The sequence below is a fragment of the Labrus mixtus genome, chromosome 1, assembly GCF_963584025.1.
Source record: "Labrus mixtus chromosome 1, fLabMix1.1, whole genome shotgun sequence".
Classification (NCBI taxonomy): Eukaryota; Metazoa; Chordata; class Actinopteri; order Labriformes; family Labridae; genus Labrus; species Labrus mixtus.
Genome location: NC_083612.1, coordinates 26,823,088 through 26,850,202, shown reverse-complemented (window position 1 = coordinate 26,850,202; position 27,115 = coordinate 26,823,088). Strand labels below are relative to the sequence as shown.

Below are 27,115 nucleotides of genomic sequence, written 5' to 3'. Positions count from 1 at the left end.
ATTCAAACAGGTCCTCATCTCTCTGATCCAGTGTGAGTAGGACAGGGAGGGACCGCATCCTTCTACTTAAACAAAATGCAAAGATGTAAAAGCATCACATCGAGTTTTGTCTCATTGTCATTTTTGGACCTGACCTGTTGGGTTAACACCCTCAAGTCCAAACTGGGCACTTTTTTCTCAACAAAACAAAACAAAACAAACTCAAATTTAAACAAGCTTTCCACAAAGCAATGAATGACGATTATTAACAACTAAAAAATGTCTGATCACTTAAAATGCGTGTATATGTGTCAAACTTGCATTGTTGACCAAACTGCAGATGAATTTCATTTGATTTCTTCACCAACATTTTTTAATAGACCAACGTGTCATTAGACATCAGAAGAACAAAGGGAACTTGTCACATTTAACGATGCTCCTCTATTATGCTGCTCTGTATTGATATCCGAGCTAATAAAGTTATGAAGAGAATTTCATAAAAAATCAGATACTCATTCATTTATTCAAAGTGCCTTGAGGCTTTCTTCTACAGCCCTCCCCCCTCCCACTGTGCAGCTGTGCAGGACCTTCACCTCTGCCCTCCTCCTGCAGCATCCACAGCCTCCCAGCCTGAAAAACCAGGAAGAAAGAGCCAGACAAAGAAAATATATGTACAGAGCAAACACACACACACTGACGTCTTCATTTTAACTGCTCCAGCTGTCGTCCATGTTATTTATCTCAAGCTCACAGGGGGAAACTAGCTCATATTAATGTGCATTAATCTCATCTTATCCTATAGAATTTGAATCAATGCTACATGTCAGCTCTTCCCCCCTGTGCGAGCACAGAAGGTGTCAGACAGCAGTTATTGGTTCTTATTTGTTAGGGGAGCTAAAGAGGAATCCAAACAGATCAGCTAGATCCAGTATGTTCTGATTCTCTTCCATTTTTAAAAAATATATTTTTGACATTTTATCCTCTTTGTCACCTTTTAGACAACCCTTAATAAAAATAACAGACATCAGATGAAAATTGGATGACAACATGGCAAAGAACCCACAGCCGTATCTGAAGCTGAATTAAAGATTAGCTGTATGTACGGGTTGGCTTGTAAACCTCTAAGCTTTAATTGTGTAGTGGGACCAAAAAAAGCCTAAAAATCCCATCGGATCATTGAACATGTCAGGAATGAAAGTGCATGTGTGAACAATCAATTTCAGGGGCAGTCTGCCTGAAATTCTCCAGGAATTTTCAGGAGCGGTAATGTGAGAACAGCCTTTGATACATGAGCTGCTGTCTGCTGGGGTCGCACTGATGCTGTTTGGTCATTCTGTCTATTACTGAAAACAATTTTGACGTGAGGTCTGTCGCTGTTCTTATAGAGGTTGTATACAACACCAAATGATTCAATTTTCAGTCTCTGTTATGTATCCATGCAGACATGATTTCATGTGCTAAGATTTGAATGTATTTGGCTCAGAGTTGATGAATTACATTTTGTTTTAACTACTAAAGGCTTGAAAATTAATTTGAAACAAATCAGTGAAGACGTTTGAATGTTAAGTGAGGACTCTGTATTGTCCAGATTAACCAGATCCCATGAGACGCCCTATAGAGCTGCCATGGTCAATCTGTTGGTCAGCACTTAGGACCTGACTGAAATTAGACAGCATATATTGGTTATGATAAAACCTGACTGGGTTATGACATGTGTTCCAAAGGACACACATTTCTACAATATGTTTTTTTTTAATATTAAAGACGATTAGATTGTCATGTAACTTTGTAGGGACATTGGTGGTCTTAATGATGGTCCTCTAAGACCTTGTGGGCCCAGGCTAACAGCAAGAACAGAGCCAACAGCAAGTGACACTTTGATAATGGACTTATAACTATCAGATCGGAATACAGATGAGAAGCAAGAGAGTCCGGTGGTCGTAGTATGTTGTTGACGATGGAGAACAGTGTCCTTGTATTCCCTTCACCTGAGCTGATGATACCTGCGTAGTGAGTTGATTTTGCTGTAGAGAGACTGTCCTTGTAGTGGAGAATGTGGTTATTGTACATTTCTCTGTGAATAAGAAGTCCAGTGCAGTCAAGAGGAGTGACGCCAGAGCAGCAAATTAAGTCCAAGATATGTCCTTTGGAGTGAGTAGAAAAATCAATATGTTGCTGCAATCCAAAGCTGTCAAGGCAAGATGTAAAGTCCTTAGTCAAGGCATTGTTAATATTATCCATATGTATATTAAAATCTCCCAGCAATTGTATGTTGAGTGAGCACAGATGAGTTAAAAAGGAAGCAAATTCATTCAAGAAATCAGTATTGGGCTTTGGTGGACGATAGACAGTGGCCACTATGGTAGGTGTAGGCCCATTCAGTTGTAAGGCAATAGATTCAAATGACAACTGAAGGCGACACTTTCCAATTCTTCGTGAGACTCTGCCAGAGGCACGGGGTTTACAGATGTAAACAAACCCAGGAGGGGTACATTCATTCAGCTGTGAAAAGTCATTAGGTTGTTGCAACGTTTCAGAGTTAAACACAAAAATTAAATCTTACGGTCAACCAGGAGCTCCTGGAGGAGAGGACCTTTGCTGGTAAGAGAGCGGGTGTTGAATAATCCGAAGTTGACTTCTTTGTGGTCATGTTTGACGGTGACATTAGCCGACCTGGCTAGGCTGGCTAGGTCAACTTTCCGCCTGGAGTTTCTTCGGGGTTGACGAGATGAGGACCAGATGGTTTGTATTGGTGTGGAGTCGTCAATTTGAAAGCCCTGTCGGGAACCTCAGTGGATATATTTCCGACGGGCATGACGAGCGATGTCCAGGTAGAGATGCAAAGCCGGTGGGGGATCGGACAGGTGGAAGCGTAGTTGCAGGAGCTCAGCGGCTGTGTAACGGATTACCGCTGCCGTTGGGTTGAAGATCAAGGACAGGGCAGTCCAGACGAGCACGGACCAAACAAACATGGTTGACTAGATAAGGGCTCCGGCAGCAGAAGCAGCCCAGGTGAGGAGTGGGAGCCCTACACGCATGTAAGCTAATAGGCTACTAGTCCAAATTAACTCACCGCGTAATCTGATCTTTTTTGAAGTGTGTCCAGGTAAGAATACAACAAATGCAAAAAGTCCGTAGATCAGTAAAAACATTAAAAAACAGTCAGAGGAACCGGAGCGCAGCGGCAGAGACGTGCCAGCGTTCACTTCACCGGACGTTGGACGTAGTTACTTGGAACTATATTTCTTCTAGTTCTTATCTTCAAGAAACATTTGTTTACGTCAGTTACCAATAAACGAATGGTCACAGTCAACAGCACTAGCAGTGTGATTTAAATTTATCAAAACAGCAAGTCATGCTTATCCATGAAATATGACCAACTTGTCGACTTGAAGACGATTTATAGCGAAGGAAAATGGGACACCTTCAAAATGGGGTGCTGCATCACTTGAATAGTCATGAATCATCAGCGTGAATGAAGAGAGACAGTCTCCTGTGTGAAGAGAGAGAGAGAGAGAGAGAGAGAGAGAGTGAGGAAGATGTGGGGACATTTCAGGGACTGTCGGAGCGGACAAGGTGAGGACACGGGGATGAGTCAGAGCACCTTTGGGTCTGCTGCAAGACACTGCACCGGGCTGCTCTGACATCATCATAGCCTGCAGGCGTGGAGCCCTCAGAGTTTGACCTTGTTACATGTCAACAGCTCTGGTCATCACACCCTTAAACAGAGGCAACTCATCGCATGTTATCTCAAAACAAATAGGCTAGATATCTATAAAAGTCTTTTTTATTGAAGTCATACAGGCATAAAACCAAATCTTACCATTTAATATTCTTGTAAATTGAGACTAATCTTTGTTCAGCTGATAGAAGTAACACTTGTTTTTGCAGGTACTTTTGACTCAGTCTCTGCACCAATCAGGTACTGTCGGCCCTGAAAGCTTCCTGTTCTGTGTGCTGGTCTTGTTTATAGTCTGAATAGCAACAGAGTTTAACAGAGCAAAGATTTCTACAATCGGAAAGATGAATTCTGGGATTGCATTGTAGCCAATTCGTTCTGCCTCTTTTACTCTCCACAGACGGTGTTCTTGCATAGAACTGAAGTACCCTGAAATGCAATAGGAGACTACAAACAGAAGAAAGACTTCAGATACCAAAAGTCTTGTCCCTCAAATTCAGATTCCGCTGATATCTGTTTTTAGATCTTATTTTTAATGTAAAGTGACAGGATGGAAAACGTAGAATCACTGATATGATAAGTATCCCCTAGGGATCATAAATGTCAGGAAGGAATTCCAATTTTCCATTTAAAAGCCGTTGAGATATGTCAGTGAGGACAAGGAGGGGGGATTGCAAACTAATAGGGATTTCCAGCCTGAAACCACACAAGCTAGAATGGCGAGAGGTGTATGTGTTTTTTAATCTTTACTTCACACTTTTGCAAGTTCTCATTTTGTTTTCTGTTAGGGCTAACAATAATTGTAACACACTTTATAAGGCGACACAAATACATTTAGAGATCATTTGTTTATCAAGGCCCTGCTCGGCTGTGAGCTTAGAGCTTGTTGGTGGGATTAAATCCCTGAACATTTAAGCAAGTCACCAAATCTGGTGTTGTGCATTACTGAAAGAGTCTGTCATATACTTAACCCCAATAAAAGCTTGACGGGTGGTGTGACCTTAATATGAATGGCTGCTGAATGCTTCACGGTGCGTTCACGTCCCATGACAAAGGGTTATTATCTGAGTGCAGCAGCAAGGATGATTGGGTCAGCAACTGAGCGTTTGTGAAATGCAACCTCAAATACTTGAAATACTGCCTTTTAATCAATAATTGTTTTTACCCCAACTCAGAGATGATTTATTCAAGTGCAAATTCTCAGATCATCAAACACTGGGCTGATCACCACTACAGGCCTCGTAATTCTCATGAAAGTGTTTCACAAATTGCTGCAGATATAATCCACTTCTAGTTATTGAATCTTCAGCATCTGATGACTGTGTGGCAAATATGTTTTTTTTTTTCACTTTTTTGAGGAGTTAGGGAAAAATTGGCTCCGGCAATTTTTTAAACAATTTGTTTAGTGTGAAATCGATTACATCTTAGGGGGTCATTTAGCTAAATGCCTTCCAATACTAATACAGGGTACATCACTTCGGAGCTAGCAGAAAAGTAATAAAGATCATTCTGAGCACTTTTAAAAGAGTTCATACTGCTGGTTTCTTCCTACACCTGCTCCTAGCCTGACTTTAGCATCATTTGTTGATTTTAATCTAAATCAGAAATAATCCTTGATTGAATTTGAAGGATTGCTGAGGGCTGGTAGATGATGGAGAGCAAGTGTGAGCATACAATGCACAGATATGTGCAAATGGTCAAAGAAATAGACAATGCCACAAAGCAAAATAGAAAAAGTTTCCACTGATTTTTCCTGATTATATGTGTGAGGGATGTGTGTGTTGGCCTTTCCTTCATCGGTGGCACAGTCACGCAAAACCAGTCAGAGAGTGAAAACGTTTCCAAGAGTGTCAGGCCTCTGTCAGGATGCAGCCTGCAGCATGGCGTGGCTATACTGTTGTCACTTTTTCTCAGTGTTAACACTCTTCTAATTTCTGACAAGTTCTCACATCGCCACATGTCACTGAAAGCAGAGTGACCAGAGACTTATTATTCATGTTATCTCCTCCACTGCAGGTGTAAAGAGTTGTGTCTTGTTTTGCACAGGACACGTGATTTGATGCCCTGAGTTGAGCAGAATGTGTCTTTTGTTTTACGTTTTAAAAGAAGAACTAAAGGTTTAATACAACAATCTTCTTTCCCCTTTTCTGTTGCCAAAAAAAGAGATTACAAGGCTGAGTCTGGTTGTGTTCAGGTCTTTGCCTTTGCACATAATCCCCTGTAATTCTTTTTTGTGGTGGATGCTTTCAGTTGTCATTCATTGTTTGAAGGCTGCAGGGTCTTGAGGTGAGAAAGAGAGTAGGCCTAACACTGATAGCTGAAACGACACGGCAGCAAAATGTTATTTCAGTGAAGAAATCAGTCCAAAAAAATAGACATTGATAAGGTAGAAGAGATGTGAAACTGTTAGACTTCTCATCTGCTCTGCAACATGACACATTCAGTATATTTCAGAATATAATTTTAAAATATTGTAACTGAATCAATCATCTTCTTATACTCTTGACATCTTATTAAAAATGTATACAGAATATTGGTTTGCAAGGGAAACTGATTTCCTGCATTTTCTTTGGCCATGAATAGCCTACTTCTTCTTCAGGACACATAACCCTCTCTGTCTGTCTGGTATTTCAGAAGTTATTAAACATTTAGTGGGAGACTACTCCATAACAATCAGATAGTCCTACATACAATATACAGAATATGAATGTTCACATTCACGCTATGTTTTCCCACAAGTCTGATAAATGTCCTATAAATCTTTGTTTGAAAAGCCTGCACTTCTTTACAATACAGTATCTAAATTATAGTAAGAAATTGTAACACTTCAGAGGTTTTTGTATGCAGCCTTTTGTCACTTTATCTTGTCATTCTCTGCAAATACTGTCTCAATTCTCAATTCCCTGCATAGTTAACTTCATCATTCATTTTGTACTTGTATATACCCCCTGTTTTTATTTTTATTTATCTTATCTATTCTGTTTAATGTGTATTTTGAGCTTTCTTGTCTGTGCTGCTGCAACGCCCGAATTTCCCCTCTGGGGATCAATAAAGTATTATCTTATCTTATCTTATCTTATCTTATCTTATCTTTTTGGGGTTATGTGAAAATTAGATGTCTGCATTCAGAAACAGTCGTAAGGCGATCAATTCAAGCTTTTGCAAAGAAAGGGAATAAGTAGAATCGAGTGGACTGAGGCTGAGAAGATATTTCCCTGCATCTTTGAGTGAAGAGCATAGACTGTAAATATTGAAGAGTGACTTCTTGAGGAAATGATTGGCACATGTGTGTCATTGACTCCTCCTACAGTCTGTGGCTGCTGCAGCCGGCAGCTCGTGCTGTGGGCGGAGCTAAAGTTTAGGAGCTTGAAGCGACCAGCCCTGTGTGTGTGTGTGTGTGTGTGTGTGTGTGTGTCTGTGGGTGTGTGTGTGTGCGCGCGTGTAGTAGAGGAGGCTCGTCTTCTTGTACACAGAGGATGGACTCCACTGCACGGACACACTAACGGACTCTTTGTACACATACTGAAACGCACATTGGGGATGTACAAGGTGTTTCAGTCAATCTTTCGATACGTTTCTCTGGGAAGACAAACAAACGTGAAGACCTGAGCAGAGACGGAGAGTCTTTCTTTCTTTTTTCACTGCAGCTCCTGTACGGTAAGGTCTTTTAATGTTTGCTCGGTGGTCTTACGTTTTCAGGTTAAACACCTTCAGGGAGAAATTTGACCCAAATATTTAAATCCAGTATCCCTTTATTCGTTTAGACGGGGAGATTTAAAACGTCTTTAAAGCGAATTTCTGATATTTGTAATGTTGTAATGTCATACTTGTCTAATGGTCGACATTAAACAGAGTTAAAGTATGTTCATGCAGAGCGTCTGTTGACATTGCTGTCTATTCTGTAGCTCTTATTCTACTCCTCTGTGAGGTAATTATGAGAAAAATAAGCTGAATAAATCTTGGCTATTAAAGCTGTTTTTGATTACATTTGCTTCAACACAGAACAACACTGAAGGCACACACAGCCTTCTCCTCATATAGGCTTGTACATTTTATAGGTTATCTGCATCCAAACTTAGGAAAACAGTAGGCCTATAAAGGCTAGGCTACTGCAGGCTATTTAGTTGAAGGAGACATGGACTGGCCCCTCTGCTTTCTATCTTCCCATATGGGTGAACAGCTGCCATTCACATGTAGCTAAAAAAACAACAAACAACAAACACTCTTGTAGCACTGGCTGTCATACATTTTTAATTATTTAAACGAAAAAGCCTGTTGGAATTGATTGTGTTGCTCTTACACTTTTTTTTAATGACACATTGCTGGTTTCCTGTCTCTCTCTCTCTCCCAAACATCCATCTCCTCGTATCGCCCTGTTGAAGAATGTGTTGACATGCCTCTATTATCAGTCTGCATTTCTGTAAAACAAACACCATTTTGATTCTTGATGAAGCATCCTTTTATTGCTCTCCAACAAGGAGGCACAAACCACGAGTGGTTGTGAGCTTTGTTTTTCACCCTGAACTGATGGATCAAATCTGGAGGCTGTGATGCGTGTGAGTTCAGTGTTTAGATGGTGCTGATATGCTTGGTTGGGATCTGACTGTAAATGACCAGTGGAACAGTCTTTTCTACCTCAGGGCCCCTGCTGCTCTTGTTTTTGTTTGTGTGTGTGATACTGTATCAGTAACTTTGATAATAATATTATAGTATTAGTAGTCTCTCACTGTAAACAAAGCTGCAGAAATCTCTTCTTTTGAAGCACTCGTAAAGTATTTAAACTCCTTCTCCCTCTCCTTTTCTGAAACACACACATGCAGACCCCCACCCACACAATCAAACTCTCAAAACAAACACAGACTCCACCCAGCCCTCCACCCACTGTAACAACTTTAGAGGAATGGTCAGCATGTGGAGAGGTTGTGGTAAAAGATTTAGAAGCGAAGTGGAAAGTGGGGAGAGAAGTCACTCTTCTGCTTTTATCCCCCAGAAGGTTACAGCGACGTCCCCACAGCAGAGACCAGAGGGACAGAGAGCAGTCAGTGCTGGCTGATGGGAACTTGCGTGTTCAAGGTCCCCAGTGCTGCAGCCCTCTCATACTGGCTGAGAAGTGGGAAAACAGTCATTTCATGGGCTGCAGCCAGAATGCACCCAGGATGACGGGGCAGGCATGAAGCCAGGCACGCCGCCTTTTCATCAGCTGAGTTGAGTTAGTGCAGATCAGTTCAGAAAGGTCTTGTTGTTGCAGTGTGTAAAAAATCCCATGCACGTTTTGTTTTCTCTCAGGTTGTCCTGCAGGGAGAACATTTGGCACTGGAGAAGAGACAGTTTCAGGAATCTGCAAGAATTCTCGTAGCGTTACTGCAACCTAAACTGTGAAAAGTCACACCCGGCTTTACACATAGGCGATAAGGTTTTAATGGTTTGCATTTGCATTCACTGAAACCCGGCTCCAGCCACATTTGCTGAGTCTGTTTTGAGCTTTGTCTGCTGGTTTCAGGGCTATTCATATACATATGCATGACCTGCAGGTCCTGTATACAGGCTGCTCAGGCCCTGAAGGGGTTTAGATGGAGGGTTCTGAATGCAGGTGATATCCCTCTGGGGGCCGTGCATGAACCTCACTTTTCTAGCTTGTTGCTTCATCCTTATCCACTCTGGTATTACTTCTACTCAGAAATCTGTTTTTGGTTGCTCAAACATGTGTTCAACATGTGTACGACCCATCAGATTGGCCATCACTGTTTATATTTATGTATCACTTTTCAACCACAGTTTTACACCCGTGCCAGTAGACTTATAGATGTTTGCTTTTTGCAAAAAACATTTTTTTATAGACTAAGGGTATCATTATTCTTAAAATGTGGTCTCTTCTGTGTTTACACATACGTTTCTAACACCTCACATAGCATTTCCAATTCATCGTTTCTCCTTTTATTAAATGTAGTAGTATAAAAGCAGGCTCACACCATCTTATTGTCCCATCTGAGAAGTGTTTCAAGATGGCTAGAAAAAAACGTTTCTGTGTCCAGTTGGGTGAGGTCTTAACTAAAAGGCTGTCTTTGGGTGGAAAACACATTATGTAACTTTTTCCTCTCCAGAGAGAAATTAATGTCTTCTCAATTTTTTTCTCTTGTTTTGAAAGAAATGAAGAGTAAAAGATAAACTGTGACTTGAAAGGAATGCAGATTTTCTGTGTGCCTGGAATGTTTTGTGTGAAGCTTCTGATTACTTCATCTTATATTTCAGAAGGAGAAATACAAGATGAAGTTCATAAAATTTTCCCCAAAGCAGTCTTAAGATTTGGTATTTACAAGGGAATATATGAAATAGAAACACATTACTTTTCATTTAAAAACCAAGAACTCTTATTCCACAGCAGGTACCAGGAAGAAAACAGTATCTTGCACTTACAGTAGTAGAGAAGGTGCCCTGTATATCTTCAAAAGATATACAAAGCTGTTTAATGCAGGAGAAACTTCAGTTTTATTTATCTGAAACATTCTCATGAAAGCTGTAGCACATTAGCAAACTATTATCTCATAGTGTACAGCTGATACATTTTATTGATTTTATGTGATGTGATAAAGAGCTTCAAGCATGCGTTGATGAAATCATTCTTTAGTAAAGAAACCTGATGAATATTAGATACTGAATTAAAATGATAAGGGAGCAAGAGAGAGGGAAGGGTTGTCTAGTTTTCTGACGATGGGAGAGCAGTCTGATTTTTCTTTAACAGTTGTTGGTCTTAAATGTTTGCTCTGCATTATATAATTAATTTAAATATTACTCTAAAATATAAACATTTGTTGTATTTAGTGTAAAAAGGTGTGCGTTGGCATCTACACCAGTTTGTTATGTTTGCTAAACATTTGTTCTTTATAGTTTCATCCTAAATGTAGCATCAGGTGCTCTATGACTGTCATGCTATGATCAGAAACACTTGGCTTTCTCTTTTGTTTGTTTCATGTGAAGCATACAAATCAGCCACATAAAAACACATGTTTTTTGGTACATTCCCTTTCTTTACATTTGAATTGTAAATCAACTGTTATCTAATTATTTTAAATAATTTCAAATTATCTCCAAATTACTGTAAAAATGAATAACAATAACATTCCTTATCCGTCTCATATATCAGCTATTATCAGCAGGTCTTTGCCAGGTGTGAGCACGCTGTCGACTTATTACTTCCTTTATTGGCGGCAACTTGCAGAGACAAAGACGGAGCACCTGACCGTAAACACGGCAGAAGTGTTCCTTCTTTTTTGAAGTCAACATGTTTGCTGAGAGTCAACAACCTGCAGTGTGGAGGTGGCGAACCAGACAGACGACTCAGGCACACCGTGTCATGTTTCTACTTGAGTGATGAGTAATATGAACGTTTTTGTGGTCAAGGCTTGTCATTACCATCATTGACGTTGGTACCTGAACCCTGTGCAGTGATTGCACTGTGAGTCTGACAAGGTAAAGCAGGGGCCAAAGGCAGAATATCGTCATCTGATATGCTCTTAAATCCTATTGCTCTGCCTGTCAAATCGAGTAAAGAAATGAGTCCTCACATCGGTTTAACTGCAGGGATTAATCGTGCCCCCCTGTTTCATGTTTAAGTCATGAGATGAATGGTCCACTATGGACAGCCAAGTCTGTGGATTTGATGGTGTAATTAGCAGATGAACTGTGATGCTTACACAGTGTGCTCGAGACCTCACAAAGACCTCTATTGTGTGATTACATGACTGTAAAATCTTTGAGTCTCCTTTGTCACGCTACAGAGTTTGTTCACAGACTTGACTGACATCATCATCAGCCCAAGAGATGAATGAGAGGTTGTCCTGTGTTGTTGCCATTTGCAGCCTTGATGCTTACAGTTTGTCCTATACATCTTTTGGGTTGTCTCGTCATAAGGAGACCGAAGGCAGGACAATACATTTTCTCTCACTGCTGAAGTTTTTAGAAAATCATTAAATTGCAGCAAGTGACCGTAGGCAAGTGGAAATCTAACTTCCTCTCTCTCTTTTTTTTATATTCCCACTGGAAGCAAAATGATGATTTCCTGATTGGTCAGCGCCCCTCTTTAGTCTAAATGGGTCATCGGGTTAAAAGTGTTGAGAGCTTTTAAACCCAGAAGCACACAGTATACAAAAGGAAATGAGTGTTATGTATTTCCCAGTGAGATTGCAGCATTTACTTCAAAAACAGGACAATAATTTCCTTCATATAGTTTCTTTAAGAGTGCTGTGAACAAGTGGTAAATTATGCCTGCTATCAAACCGCATTCTGACTGATACTCGCGGCTCATTATTGACGCTTTGCAAGTTTTTCGGGAAGCGATCTCCCACTGTTCCCCGTCATGCTCAAATAATTTCAGCTAAGAGCAACTCTGTATCAGAAGGAATAAGGTGACCCCAACTCTCCTCTGAGCACTTATCTCCTCTGCCAGTTCTGCTTCATTCATTCGTTTGAAATGATAATTGCTCCTTCCTGCATTGAAGCGCTGAGCAGTGTGTGCACAAATGTAAAAGAAGAGACTTTGAATATTCCTCAGAGCCTATTCAAGCAAAGGATCACACTTAACGTGGTGTGGCATCATGCTGTTTAATACTATGTTGTGTGTCTACCATATTGAGATGGATTTCTGTAAAAAAAAAAAAAGAATCCTGTTTCTAACCTATATATTACAGGTGATAAATTTCAGTTCATCAACGTGTTTTAATAAATACCTGTGACTTGGCGACTTGCATATATATGGATCATGGAAGCAGGGCAAAAACAGTGCATAAGCAGTCAGCACAGATCGGTCTTGGAGCTAATGCAAACTTAATTGAAGCATATTTAATTCCCATCCTTGAACTTGATAATTATCAAATCAAAAATATACTCACATTTTGTCGTGTCACACCTAAACAAGGTTGTCTTCCTCATATTAAGATTTCTATCCAAACATACTATACATTTGTTTAAAGTCAAATTTAATAAAACCAGCACTAGCTTATAACTACTGTTAAAATGTTCTGTTTCCATCTTATGGGAAACCAAGCTTCACTTAGTTTCTTTCTAGATCATGTAAATGGGCCTTTAGCCAAAGAGTCTAAAGTTTGCAAGTGCTGGGCTATAGTGTCACTGTATGTTTTAATGCTTACCTGGATCCAAACACTGAGTATCTAATTCTGCACATTGTGTTACTGAAATAGTTCCTTGGAGTATTGTGCAGCCCTGCAGGACACGCCATCACTGCTTTCTAGTTTGATAAGTACAGTGAGTCATTCAGGGTTATAGCAAGAGACTGTTTCATGATTTCAATTGCCTTTAAGTTCCTATTAAGTTACCTGTCTCTTGAGTGAGATACCAATTTGTTATACATAATTTTGCTGTTTGAAAGTCATCATCTTTGTGTATTTGAATGCATCAGGGACCTACCACAACAGGATGTTTTACAGTCTGTCATCGATACAAAGAGGATTCTGTGAATTATTAATAATACATGCAGGAAATGTCAGTATCCTACTATTATCACTCTGGGATTACACATGTGAATCAATAATTCAGAGAAGGCTGTTGGTTTCAATTCTCAGAGACTTTCATGTTCCCGTAAAACAAACTCAGGATGAGAGATAATGTTGTGTCCAGGAAATAATGCACACTGTTATAAGATAGGATTTGTTTTTCAGCCTTTTTCATATCTCATATCTTTTTTTTTTTTTTAAATCACAAGTGCATTTAGTAGATGGTTAATTAAATAAAACAAAAGGTTATGATTTATTTCCTTCTTCTTTTACATTCAAATTAAAAGCGAGTGAATTGATCAAGTTGTTGAGATAGGAAACTGATGATCTTATGACCTTTAAATTTGAGTTATTTAGAGTACTTAGTTTCTTGTTCTATATTACCACGTTGTATCGTCACAGACACATTTGAATAGAGAAAATGTAGTGGAATAATTTACATCAGTGCATTTTGAGTGACCCTCAGATGTGGATTGTTGTGGCACAAATGTGTCTCTTTCATTTGAATTCTGCCTCCAGGCATCAGGATCCAAAACGTTCAGTTTGCTGCTGTCTGATATCTTTGACTCTACAGTTGGAGCGTGCTTAAAGATCTTTCTTTTTGTTCTAACCCAGGTTAGAGTCTCGTCTTTAATGTTATGACACAGAGGTTCGTTTGGAACCAAGTGAAAATCCCATTACCTGCAGGGTAGATATGATGTTGGAGAGACAATAGAAGAAAATGGTTCTCTCTCTTTCACTGGCTGTTTCATACCCTTGTCTCTATGCCCCCCCCCCCCCCCCCCCCAAAAAAAAAAGAACATTGTGTTGATTCCTTAAGTTCTGTTTATATTAAAAAAGTTTTCTTTAAAATATTTACATTTAATCAGCATTTAATTTCCTGCTCTATAGGAATTTCCTTTAAGACCCCCAAACAAAACCTTATCCTGTGAGAAAGATGTTTTTCTAAGCTTGTTATGAGTTATGTCGAGGTTGTCCATATTAAAATCTACTTGAAGGCCTCTGTGAGAGGATATCCTGGAGATTTGTCTCTGATAGACATATTATCCATAATCTGCTGTATGTCCCTAAGAAAGCAATGACCAGTGTGTACACCCAAGATTTTACATTTAGAGTTTATTTTTAACCCAGTTGTGATTTATTTAGAAGTCTGCTTTTTTGTCTTCTTGGCTCCACGAAGGAGAGGGTAAGAAGAGTGGAAATGTGTTACACTGGGTTCACACAAAGTACAGTGTACCTCCATAGACAGTCTGGAAATATCCGTACTTTACTCCTGACTGAGGAAGTAAAGTTTTACATAAGATGACCAGTTTTTGTTTGAACTTTTGTGTTAGTCTATCTGACTCAATTATTAAAGATAAACTGTAAGATATTAAACTGTGTTAGTATACCAATACAGAGATATGTATGAGATATTAGCATGGTGGTCCTATTACATGGCATCCTTATCAGTTAGACCAGGGATGGGCAACTTTGGTCACAGTAAGGGCCACATTCATTTAATTCTCACTGCCAGAGGGCCAAATTGTAGAATACAAAAACGATTACAGTCAATTTTTTCTCCAATTTAACTCAACATATACCAGTGATCAAATATTATTATGGACATACTTCTGGTTTTCATGATTTCATGGCAGATTTTGTCATGTTTTCTTCATGTTCCCAATTAATTGATGTGTAAAAATTGACCTGAGGGCCACGTTGAGGGTTGATGGGGGCCGCATGTGGCCCCCGGGCCGCCAGTCGCCCCTGAGTTAGACTCTTGTATATGTATGATGTAGATACTGATAATCTATAGACAACTCCAGCATCATTTATGAGTTGTGCTCTCAAGCACAGCCTCTATGTAAACACTGACAGAATTCAACAATGACATCCATCCATTATCTATACCACTTTTGCCTTTTGGGGTCGTGGGGGGCTGATCCCAGCTCTCATTGGGAGAGAGGTGGGGTACACCCGACTGTTCGCCAGTCAATCACAGGGCTTCAACAATGAACAGTGAAAGAAAATATTTTTTGGTTTAATGACTGAAAGTTGACTGTGTGAATGTCAAAGTTTTTTACTGGGACAGCTGTGGCTCCGATGGTAGAGTCGCTTGTCTCTCAAGCGGAAAGGTTGGTGGGTTCGATCCCCAGCTCCTGCAGTAACATGTCCAATGTGTCCTTGGGCAAGACACATAACACCGAATTGCTCCCGCTGCTTTGTCGGTGGCGCATTAATGCGTATGAACGTGATTAGTTAGTTACTTCTGACGGTCTCACTACATAGTAACCTCTTTCATCATCTGTGTTTGAATGGGTGTGAATGTGTAGGTGTGACATGCGGTGTAAAAGCACTTTGAGTATTCAGAAGACTAGAAAAGCGCTGTACAAGCTCAAGTCCATTTACCATTTTACCATTTATTCTTAGAGCAAAGCCTTAAACGTGTCAGAAGATAGATTTTAGGAAAGACTGGAATAAGCTTAACTTTATTGTCATCCACTTCTGTCTGACCTGTTTAGATGTGTCAATATAGCAGGACAAAGTTTTTGAGCTTTTTGTTGATTACCTGCCATGAATTTAAAGAAATGCCTCATTTGATTAAACTTTGAACACAAAATGCTGTCAAAGTAATATTAAGCATCAGAAACGTTAAGCTATAGAACAGCAGGGTTTGAGCCCAGCGTCAGCCATGAGTTGGCAGAATGCTTAATCTTGAGCTCTTTGTCCTCAATGACTCTTTATCCGCACGGCTGAGACAAATTAATGATACGTTGAAGATTTTTCAGGTACATCTTTAATAAAGCAGAATGTAATGTACATTATAGTGACTGTTGGCGGTTCAAGTTGGGCGCCAGTTCTCGTTGCGTTCAGTGAAGATGTGTGGGACAATGCTAGCTAGCTTGGCATGGAGGATGAAGCAGTAGGGGGGCTGTTAGCGTTGTTATAGTTGGCTTAGTGGCATTTTGAGTCTCATCAGGATTGTTTTGGCTGTTCACTGGTAAACTTTCATATAAAACACCTAGTTTTGTTCAGAGTTCAGAGCTTTTTGAATTGTTGCTGTGTTTATCCACAAATGTTAAGCTAGCTGTTAGCTAACCTTCCTCCTCCCATCCCCTCTGTTGACTTTAAAGTGATCCTGCACTGCCAACTCAGCAAAGCAGACTCTTTAAAGTGAGATTTATATTGACTGAAACAGCAAGCAGTCTCTGCCATGTCAGTCACCCACTGAGACCTTTTCTGCCCAACATAATAGCTCCATAAATCTTCCTGAATAATAATCTGCACTGAAGTGGACATTGAAAAAATATTTTGACTGCATTGCAAGACAGAGACTATACACAAATGTAATACTGTTACTGCCTCTTTGTTTGGAACAGTTTGTGGTGTAGTTTTAGTTGCTGAGTTTCAAAGTCACCCTTAAACCTGGCAAAAACTGAACCACTTAAGTTTCAAATTTGATTGCAGCTACCCAATTAAATGCAAATGCTCTTATAGCTCTCTTTCACTTTGGACTTAGATGTACTCATGATACTGTTAATGGATTGGATGGCGGCCTAATCTAGCCTCATGTCGAGCTCTGTGATGGAGCTTTCATCACAGGGTCCTGCCCGGCCGCTGATTATCTCCATAAGAGCCTCAGCCTATGCCAAAGAGTAAATGAGAGACAAGTGACTTTGCAGGGATACAATATCAGGAGCTGGTTGCTGAGCATAGGGCCCAGTCTTTTATACAGAGCTAGCCAAATGGTTAACATTCATGCTGCTCCCCATACAATGAACTTGCCATGACCTGGCCGAGTGTATGGCCCAATAAGTCTGTCACATCCTTTCTCTCCTTCAGCAGATGCAGGTATTAATAGGGAGTCTCTAGGATAGTTCGAAAGGTTAATGAATCTGTAGCCTTAAGCAATATGGCACCAGATTCACCCTTCAGACATACAAGGAGCAGCAGACCTTCTCCTAGATGAGCAGATGGGTCTTTTAGCATGGAGCCTAGCGGGTCGCCTGTACTGTTGCAGCCACAGCTGAATAGAGCTCTAATCCTATAAGTCCAATAATCGTTGTTTCTAATAAGATAACTTTCTTGCTTGAGTACTTGCTGTCAAATGTGATTAAATGCTTATTAATTTTTAATACTTTTTACGACTCATGCTTCGTTGTTCTTCAGTATGGATTAGGGCACTACATGATTAATTAAGCTAAAATCCATGTACTTGTGACACAGTATTCAAGTGAAAGAAAATGTGTAAAGAAAACAAGACAAGTGCCTCATTACATCAGTTTACTTGCCCTTCATGAACTCACTAAGTCACAACAGATTTGCCTTCAATGTGTTGAACATCCATCTTGTCCTCCTCAGGTTGCTGGCCACAGTTTTCTGAACATTTTTAGGCTCCACACACATGAGTCATTCCTGTATTTTAGATTCCCCTGATACTCCAAGTTTCCCAGTCTGCTGCAGGGGCCTCTTACTATGGCACTCACTTAGTGAGCACACAATGTTTTTTCATTGCTTCACATTATTTATTTCTGTGAACAAGCAACTGAGCGAAGTGTTCAAATACAGGCAACAAGGAATGTGGGTACTTGTGGGTAAAAGGCTTTGTTAATTTTTGCACTTTTACAAAGCATTCTTGATTTGGTGCATACCCGTTACTGGACCAGTTTCCTGTTTTTAAAGGTCATATCTGAGATCATTTGGAAGTGCTTAGAAAAAAGTATAAAACTTTATAGCAATTTGGACCAAATCAGTAAGCCCTTAAATATGTCTTAAACACTAATTATAACCTCTTATCTAGTGACCATTCATAACTTATTTTGTACACCATGTGGCCGTGCTGGGACCTCCAAGGCGATTTTTTAATTAACAACTTTTCCAGGCACAGAAAGGTCAATGCAAGAGTTTATTTCTGCACTGCTGGGTGACACAATTAGACAAAATGGTTCCTAATTTATCAGAGTGCTAGGAAACCCTCCAAACAGCATCCCTCTCTCTCTTTTCATTAAAGTTTAAAGAGCTTCGGTTACATAAGGATTTTCCCTGGGAACATGAAGACCTGGGGTGTGCAACTCAAGCTGGGCTGCCATGCTTGTTGTTGACGCAGTCCCAGCAGGCATGAGAGGGACCAGCCGGGGAGGAGGGAGATGTTAGAGGATCATAGATGGATGTTTCAGCTTCTAGTGATCCTGCTTACTTCAGTGGAGCAGCAGGAAGCAAAGCAAGCTTGTGTCGTAGCGATGAGTGACACATACATATTGGTCCCCTGGTCAAACCCCAGGGGAGTCCAGGTTCAGCCTTTGCAGGAGCAGTGTGACAGGGTTGTAAAAGTTGTTTACCCTGAGTCTTTACTCTGAAGTATGTCCAAGTTGATCAAAAGTTTAAAATGGTACGACGCAGCAGGGAATTGTCTCTGCAGATGACCAGGGGCAACCAGATGACCCCCCCCCCCCCCCCCCCCCCACTTGTCCTGTACTGTTTTTGGATTTATTAGCTATCGTAAATATTTGAACGACGTCTCCAGGGAGTTGTTGCAGTGACGCCAGCTCTCAGCCAGAGACGCCATGTGCTCCCCAGTGTTTACTTTCTAAACGTCACCGCCTTTGTGGGAGCCCAGCTCGAGGGGAAGACACGCAGAGCTGTCAGAAAACAAGGAGTCATGAGTAGTGTGTTAGAAACGGTTTGTGTTCTTAGGTTTCGAGTGCCTTGCCATACATACTTGCAGCTGTTTCAAGTATCTTGTGTGTTTTTTAGTCACACTGGTGGTGTTAAGAATGTGTCGGTCCCACACTTTTGTCAACTCTAAAATATACAAACAAACACCTGAAGAGCAATCATAAACTTTACATTCATGTCCCCCCTTGCATTGAAATTGAATAATTTTTATGGTCCACTTTTCTCTAGGCGCTGTCAGGTGTGAATATTTGAAATAGTGAAAAACTAAGGCTTATGACCAAATTTAAGAAAAACGTCATTATCCCTGCTGTACTTTGTGGTTTGGTGTTAGTTAGAATTCTAAGAGTACATGCTAAACCAAGAAGATAGCAAACTGTACACTTGTTTGTTACTTTAGCCGTGCACTGCACTGCATGCAAGCTAGCATCGAATGTTTGGAGTAAACTGAATGCATTGTTGCGCCAAAGCTGATTTTTAGGACTTATTTTTGGGCCATTTTATCTTTGGATAGGACAGAGAAAAGTGACAGGAAATGTTGGGAGAAGAGAGTAGGGACTGACATGCTGCGAATGTCAGGACAAAAGGACTGTAACATCTTATCATTGGGTACATGTTCTAACCCCGAAGCTAAAACAGCATCCCCAAGCGTGGCTCTTAAACAGCAACTTTAATCAATAATTTTAACATTAACGTTGAATCAAATCATTATTAATACGTCAGAAAAAGGAACACTTAATCCCAATATAAAAGTTATTCGTTGTGCTATTTTGTATCCTGGCATTATAATATTGTCAAGGTTTTGACCACAACTGTTATAGAGAAAGCCCAGGAGCCTACCCGACAGAAGACCACGAAGTGAACAACTTTCTAGTGAAGATGGCATGTTTAGCATCCAGTGTCCTTGTGGTGGAGACCAAAAATAGAGCTAACATTTGTCATATACATAACACCAGTGTATAGAATGTGATATTTCAGCTTTGTATCTCCCGGATAGGCGGTTGTTTGCAAACTAGTTCACCGTACTAGTTTAAAAGGTCAGTGTCTGTGTGTTGTGGTTACGGCTTCTTTCTGCTGCACCAGAGTGACCAAAAAATGTGTCAAACTGCTGAGACACAATCCGGGCCTATTTTAATCATAGAGCTATAAAACTTACTGTATAATGAACTTTTTTCAAGTGATTTCCAGGAAAGTTTGACCTCTTTCTAAATAAAATACATACATCCACACAACAGGCACATTATCTGCACCCTCATATCAAAGCCAATAAAAGTCAGAGAGCAGATGTGTTCATTCTGCCTCTTTGAGACAAATTACAGAGCTGTCTTGGGAGTCACTGGGCTTTCATGTATTTCCCCTCATAGCCTCAAAATTAGAGCTTAGCTGCCATGTTATCTTCTTGGAGCTCTCTCACAGATTTTTGATGACAGCATAATTAAATACTTGGATTTAAAAAAAAAAAGTCCAACATGTGTTTTATCTTGCAGAAGAACTTTGTTGGCTGCAGTGTAAATTGGACGTTCACTTAGACTTAAATGTTTGTCGAACCCTGTAAGCTGCCACATGATCTGTGTGTTGGTTTTAGCTGACTGGAGGTCTGAATGATGTGTTGGTTGACGTTTATCTTTGGCGGTGTGAGTATACAGTAGAAGCAAAAATATTTGTTTTTGTCATTAAGGCTTGAGCTGAAGCCATGTGTTACTAGCTTTAAGTCACAGGACAGAGGGATGAGGTGGGTGACTTTTGGGCGCTGTTTCCCATTATAACTCTTTAATTCTTGATTAATTGTTTACTGTAAATCACACATCTTATCACAAACATCACTTTTGTAGTTTTGTATTGTCAGAAGTTAGATGTGGCTCCGATATTACAGCATGTATTTCATATTTCTTTTAACATTGTATTTCTGGATCAAACATTAACAAACAACTTCCCTCACTTCTTTCCACAGATCCAAAATGACTTTAAACGGCCGCTGGTCGGAGCTTAGTACTGAGCCTTAGAAGAGCACTATGAGGAGATGACAACAAGCAGCCCTTAATCCAGAAAGGATTCCTCTTCTCTGCGCTTAGAGTCTGCTAACCGTGTGTAAGGACCTCTGGGAGTACAAGAATCAAGTCAAGGACACGTTCACCCCCCCTCCGCCTGCAGGAAGATGGGAGTGAGAAAATAAAGCTCTGCAGATTCAAGAGGAGCTTAATGAAGTCTAAGGAATCTTAAAACAAACATTGTGCATTTGTGTTTGTCTGTGTGAGAGGATCAGGCAACCATGTGGACATCAGCTGCTACTGTCCACTGTCTTCTAGCTGCTGCACTGCTATTGGCCAGCTGTCTGCAGTCACTGACGGCCACTGAGGAGGATGTCACACCACGCATCAGTTTCCCTTACAGTAAGTTGACTTTATTATCAAAAACACTTTTGTTCAGTTTGGCCAATTATATGCTGAAGCTGTGAGCATGAGCTGGAAGTAACAATAATAATATCCATATAAGAAACACGGATGAGGATTATTTCTACAACATATGAAAAATATGTAAGGAATATATTTTACAGTATGTCTGTCTACATATACCACTAACATTTGCAGTTGAAGCCAACAAGCTTACAATATACATTAGTTTTATAAACAACCAGTGCTTTCAATGACAGCAACAGTTGATATAATTTGTGGGCTTACAGGATATGTAACGAAAAAGACAATGGGCCTCATTCACTAATATGTGCGTAGAAATGTTCTTACTATGCGCATAAAATAAGTGCATACGCAAAATCTGATGTAACCAGAGAGCTTGACAAACATAGCAACAGTAATGGAGGGGCGTGGGCTCATCTCAGCGATCCTTGAGTTGTACACGACATAACATACTTCATGTCAATGGTGAACAAAGACAACAAACTGTGCTGCCTCAAGCGTGCAGAGAAGCAATGTGCCTTCAGATGCCTGAACTACAAACACTGCTTCCCATAAATACATGCGATAATATGCAGGGTTGTCCCCTGTTTGTTCCCCTATTTGAGATAAGGTGTCAGAATACTCAAAGTTCCCCATGTATGTTTTTTGTTTTTTTTTCCCCTGAGCCTTGAAAGTGCAATGGAGTGAAATATTGTAGACATACGGTTAAGCTGAATGCAAGAAATTATCTCACAAATATGAACCTAATGTCTCTCCTGGACAACACACTGATTGAATGGGAGACCTTCATGCTACTGACTTCATCATTGCATGTAATTACAACCACAGCAGTACCTCTGTTGAAATAATGTAAAATGTAAATTAAGCTGTGTTAATCTAACAACACTGCTTTTTGTTTGACCGTTTATTCAGGGAAGCTTTTCGGCAAATTGATTGTTGCAGGAAAAGAAGGGAAATCGACTGCTTCTTCAGGGAAGTGTTGTTAAACACAGTTTTTTGCTGTTGGAAAGGACAGGTCTACATTGATAACAAGATTATTGTTAAATTTAGCTCTCTGGTTCCTGAAACTACTGTTACTACTTTTACCCTGCCCTTGTGCATGTTTTGCAGCACTGCTGATAATGTCAAATATGTTGATTAAGCAGCAACCAAAGTACAGACGTATAAGGATGTAAGGGTGCACTGCCTCCGGTAAATACTACCTGTCTCTAGTTGGAGCTCCTAAAAACAACAATCTGATGCTTGTTTTCTTCACTCTTCAGCCAACTCAGTGAGGCGTAATGCTGTAATTCACATGCACCACCTCAAATTGGCATCACTTATACCCGAGAAGTACCTTTCCCATACTTGAGCCATTTTTTCTAAAAGAACTAAATGGATTAAAGGGGCCTAAGGCTGGTTCCCAGCAACAGAGTGTTTTCATATCTCTGATGTGTCTTCGTTTGCCTGTTTTGCTTAATCACTCAGCATTCATAATCTGGATTCAGTGTGTGTATTTTGACACCAGCAGTCACTGATTTAGGTTCATTCTACTGGAGGGCAAGTACCAGTGTGAGACAGCATGCTTTACAGCTGAAAACAGACCACCGTTTAGAAAACCTTCATTAGACATCACTGACACTGATGGTTACCTATTCATGAAGGGGATGGCTCGACATAAACAGGGTCTGCAGCTTCACTTGCATACTTATCAAGTCGTATATAAACTAGCCTCAATTCAACAAGCACTATTGAGAGGAAACATGTAAAGCAGTTCTCCTCTTTGTCTGTAAAGTCTGCTAGAAAAGGGGGACAGGGGCTGTTTTCTCAAACGAGGACCCTTGCCTCAACATCGTGTTTTTCCTGGAAAACTGTCCCTCTCCTTTTTGTCCTCCTTCCCTCTCCTCCTGCTCTTTCCTTTTCTCCTAATGAGCAGACTAATCTCTCGTGTAGTGAGTGGTCTCTGCAGTGGAGGGGCTTGTCTGTTTTTCATTACCGATCTTGTACAGAGGGATAGCACAAAGGATCATGGGACTACAGTAACCATTGGTTAAGCATGTGGACTATATCCATGTTGGCTATCAGAAACTTCTCTGATGTGTTTTGCTGAAGTGATGAGCTGAGTTATTATCTCAATCTCATTTAATTTGTTCCTTAACATGAAAAAGAAGGAGAAATGTAAATTATGTACTCAATGAGAACAGCTTACATTAATGGGCTGGTGAGATTGTTTGGCAACTGCTGTTTTTTTTTCTTTGTTTAAAAGTCTGGGTCTTGTGCATTTGCTCTAGCGTCTCTTATGTCACCCTCTACTTTTTGTAATTCTGGTTCCACTTAAAGCAGTTGTTCTTATTTGTAGCTTTCTTGCCAAGAGTTAGATGGAATGATAACACACCTTAACAATATATACAAACCCTGTTAATCAAATCTAATCAATAATGACTGACTGACTCTTCTATTAATGTATTGAATAACAACAAGACATTCAGATCACAGGAGAACATTTTTTCTGAATACTTTAACACAGGCTGCTAGAAAAGACAATCAAAATAGCCATGAAGCTGAGCTGACGTCTACGCTGTGAATGCTTAGCGTACAAAGTGTCCTTTCGTTTACATTTGGATTACATTTAGTGAATATTGTGTTTTTTCTCTCATGCATGCTAATCATGTGACCCTGGCTGTGTGTGGATCGCAGTGCAGAAAAACAGGAGGGGCAGCGATAGGGGGGTCAGGCCAAATACTCATGACATGCTCCGATGCCCACCTAAAACCCAGCAAGGACACGCCCACTGATCCTGAAAAGAAAAGCAGTCTGTGGCTTCCAGCAGAGGTGGCACTCACAAGTGCCTGCTTATAACACCACAACAGCAGCAACAATGGAGAATAATTACAGCACATCAACTCCGTCTGTTTCAGACCTTTTAATGGCCTTGTCACTTGCACGCTCCAGGGAATGTACAGAAAAGTTCAGTCTTTGCAGATTTCAATCAGGAACATTTGATTTGAAGAAAATGGCAAGCAGCAAGAAATAATGTTGTAGCTGTTAATTAAGACAGACAGAGAGGAATGTGAGGTTAAGGAGAGTCATTAGGTTCTTTTTGTAGGATGCTGAGACGCATGGTGGACTTTTTTCCCTAACCCTAACCCAAAATGTGGTTTGCTTCACAACTGTTAACATCTTATATTCCAGATTTTAATTTTTTAACATTACTAGTGACACTGAGAATACCCCCTTTTTGCATGGTCAAGAATTTGTGGAAATAATGGTTTCTGGTGTACTGACCGTATATTACTCTGCACAACTCTTACAGTAAATTCACACCATACTTTTTTATGAAGCACATTTTTCAAACTAAAAGTAGGCCCTTTTTCGAAGAAAGATAATCTGAGATTTAGGTGTCATTTATGATTAGTCACTAAATGCTATCCCAACTTTAAAAAGCTGCATATAAATGTATCTGAGACAGATTCAAATCCAATTTTTTAAACCCCCCTCTAGGGGTTGAAGAGGTTTTGAATACATCCATCTCTGCGGGAAACACTTGTCAATTTTACTCCTCCCACAGTGTAACTATGTCAGGAACCAGTCTATAGAGGAAAACTGTATACAGTAACAACCTCTGAATATGCCCTCATTACCAGACGTATGATCTCAAGAAGTAGAATTTGTGGATTCCACTGATGTTGAATTTTACACAGTGGCACTTTTTATAAAATCATGTTAAATATGTTTATGTCAAAAGAGGGGCAAATAATTGTCCTGTGTTTAATGTCTGTGTCTTATGTCAAGAAGCTTTTTATTAAGGCTCAACTGACAATTTTATGCACTGAATAATATCCAGAACATAAGTAGGTTTAAAACTGGGTTTGAGGACAAAATGTAACAGTTTAAAACATCTCAAGTGTTTTTAAATGAAGGACAGAACTTTCCTGATTGTGATCCAGTTTATTAATATGCTCCACATGCCTCTTATCCTACATGTAAAAAGAAAAAAATCTGTGTGTTTCTGCCTGGCTGAATGTGCGTGCATGTGCATGTGTGAGAAGCCATTAGCAAAGAGCGTAAAACCAACGTGCTCAGCCACTTCCTGTCATTGGTTACTTTGAGGTCGATGAGGAGAGAACAGGAGGCTCAGTTGAGACTCCAGTCCTGCTTTTCTCTTAAAGGGCCTCTTCAGAGGCTCACACACACACACACACACACACACACACACACACACACACACACACACACACACACACACACACACACACACACACACACACACACACACAGGTTAGATGGTCGTGTCTGCATGCTGTAGTATCACTCGTTGACCTTCAACACTTGCCGATACAAAGTAAGGGCACTCTGTACACAGGCTTCACCACTGCCCCAAAAATGGCCAAGTTTGCAAGCTAGAAACGACAGAGGAGACGTTTTAAACAGTCCTTTGATGGTTTTCTTACTGTAGCAGAAACCTTCTGTGAACATGTGCAGGCCAGCTGCATAAGGATGTACGCAGTGCTAAATGAAATGACTTTTTTTTTCTTCCAGTCTTCTTTGCTGAGCCATAGATAATGTGTCATTCATTTTTCCCGTTGTCTTATTGCTACAGCAGCTACTTTGCAACAGAAGAACTGATGCATCTAAAAGTACTTCCTTCTTGTTTTATAGGCACCTTTTGTTTTATGATTATTGTTATTTGAAACCTAAGTGATAAAAGTATTGAATTTTCCTTCGCCACAATAATAGCTTCTCCATGTAGGAAACGATGATGGTGAAGTCATTAATTGAAGCATTGAAACAGTGTCTGCATGCATAATTAACTTTTTATCCCTTGTGTAGTGAAAGACATGTAAATGTCTGACCTACTATTAACAAGGAAAACTATTTTCTTGAGTGGTAATTACAGGATCTTAATAAGTTGAAAATCTGTTGCTGGAAAGAAGTCATTTGTTTTATTTAAATGTTAGTGATTATAGGTTATAATCCAAGCGGCAACCTCCAGTCTTAAAAATGTCAATGCGGAAGTGCAAAATCCTGCAGTTCGTCGAGTGTCTGCTTGATGCTAGCTCCAGAAACACTGGAAGTCACATACACATGACTGGCAAAAAAAAATCAGTTTAACAGCATAAATAAACATGTTTACAGCTTGGTAAAAAAACCGAAATAAGTCTGATTAGTTATTGTCATCACTGGCACACACTGTACCGGGGGTGCATTTTTTTTAAACAGTGCTGTTTTGATTTTGAAAACAATACATGTTATCCATTATGCACATAGCTGACATGATTGACAGGTGGGCGGGATGTAACGGTTCGTCAAGAGGCTTAAAGAGCCCATATTATGCCCTTTTTGGGGTTTGTATATTTAATCTATGTACCTACTTTTGTACGTTCACAATAGCTAAAGTCCGAAAAAAGTGTCTGTTTTCATGTACTGCTCCTCCTTGCTCCCTCTACGCTCTGAGTCCGTCAGCTACACTCTGCTGAGCCCCCACTGTTAGACCCCACGTGGGCCAAGTCTGCTCTGATTGGTCTGCCGATCCACTCTGTCGTTATTGGTCAGTTGCTCAGCACGCGTCTCGGAAATGTCCCGCCTCTTTTACCATATTGGGAATGCAGCCACTGGCTCCGTCCGAGGGGAGCATAAACATTAGCACCTTAGCACTACTGTGCTACCGCGGGCTACGGCATATCGTGGGCGTGCTACAGAAGTTAACGGGCGTGCAACATGAGCTGCTGGGCTTGCCACAACAAGCCAATGGGCTTAGATCAGTGATCTCACACTGACAATGACGTCGGACTGACAAATTTTTATCGAGGGGGGCTAGAACAGAGCGTTACATGCAGCTAATGCTACAGCTAACAGGAGGACGTAGGAGAAGCCGCGTTTCCGCGGACTTTGAATTTTTGCAC

General features: G+C 40.3%; 1 protein-coding gene across 2 annotated transcripts in view; it reads left to right on the top strand.

The window, feature by feature from the left end:
* The window catches only part of sema4bb (sema domain, immunoglobulin domain (Ig), transmembrane domain (TM) and short cytoplasmic domain, (semaphorin) 4Bb), a 56,837-nt gene that overhangs the window by 3,620 nt on the left and 26,102 nt on the right, over positions 1-27,115 (top strand). The window contains exons 1-2 of one of the 2 annotated variants that reach the window (XM_061040372.1): positions 7,075-7,315; positions 20,771-21,209. In XM_061040372.1, coding sequence (XP_060896355.1) covers positions 21,089-21,209 — 121 coding nt within the window. In that variant the 5' untranslated portion in view covers positions 7,075-7,315; positions 20,771-21,088. Of the gene's footprint in view, positions 1-7,074; positions 7,316-20,770; positions 21,210-27,115 lie in introns of those variants that run through there. The other variant, XM_061040380.1, reaches the window with a different exon arrangement.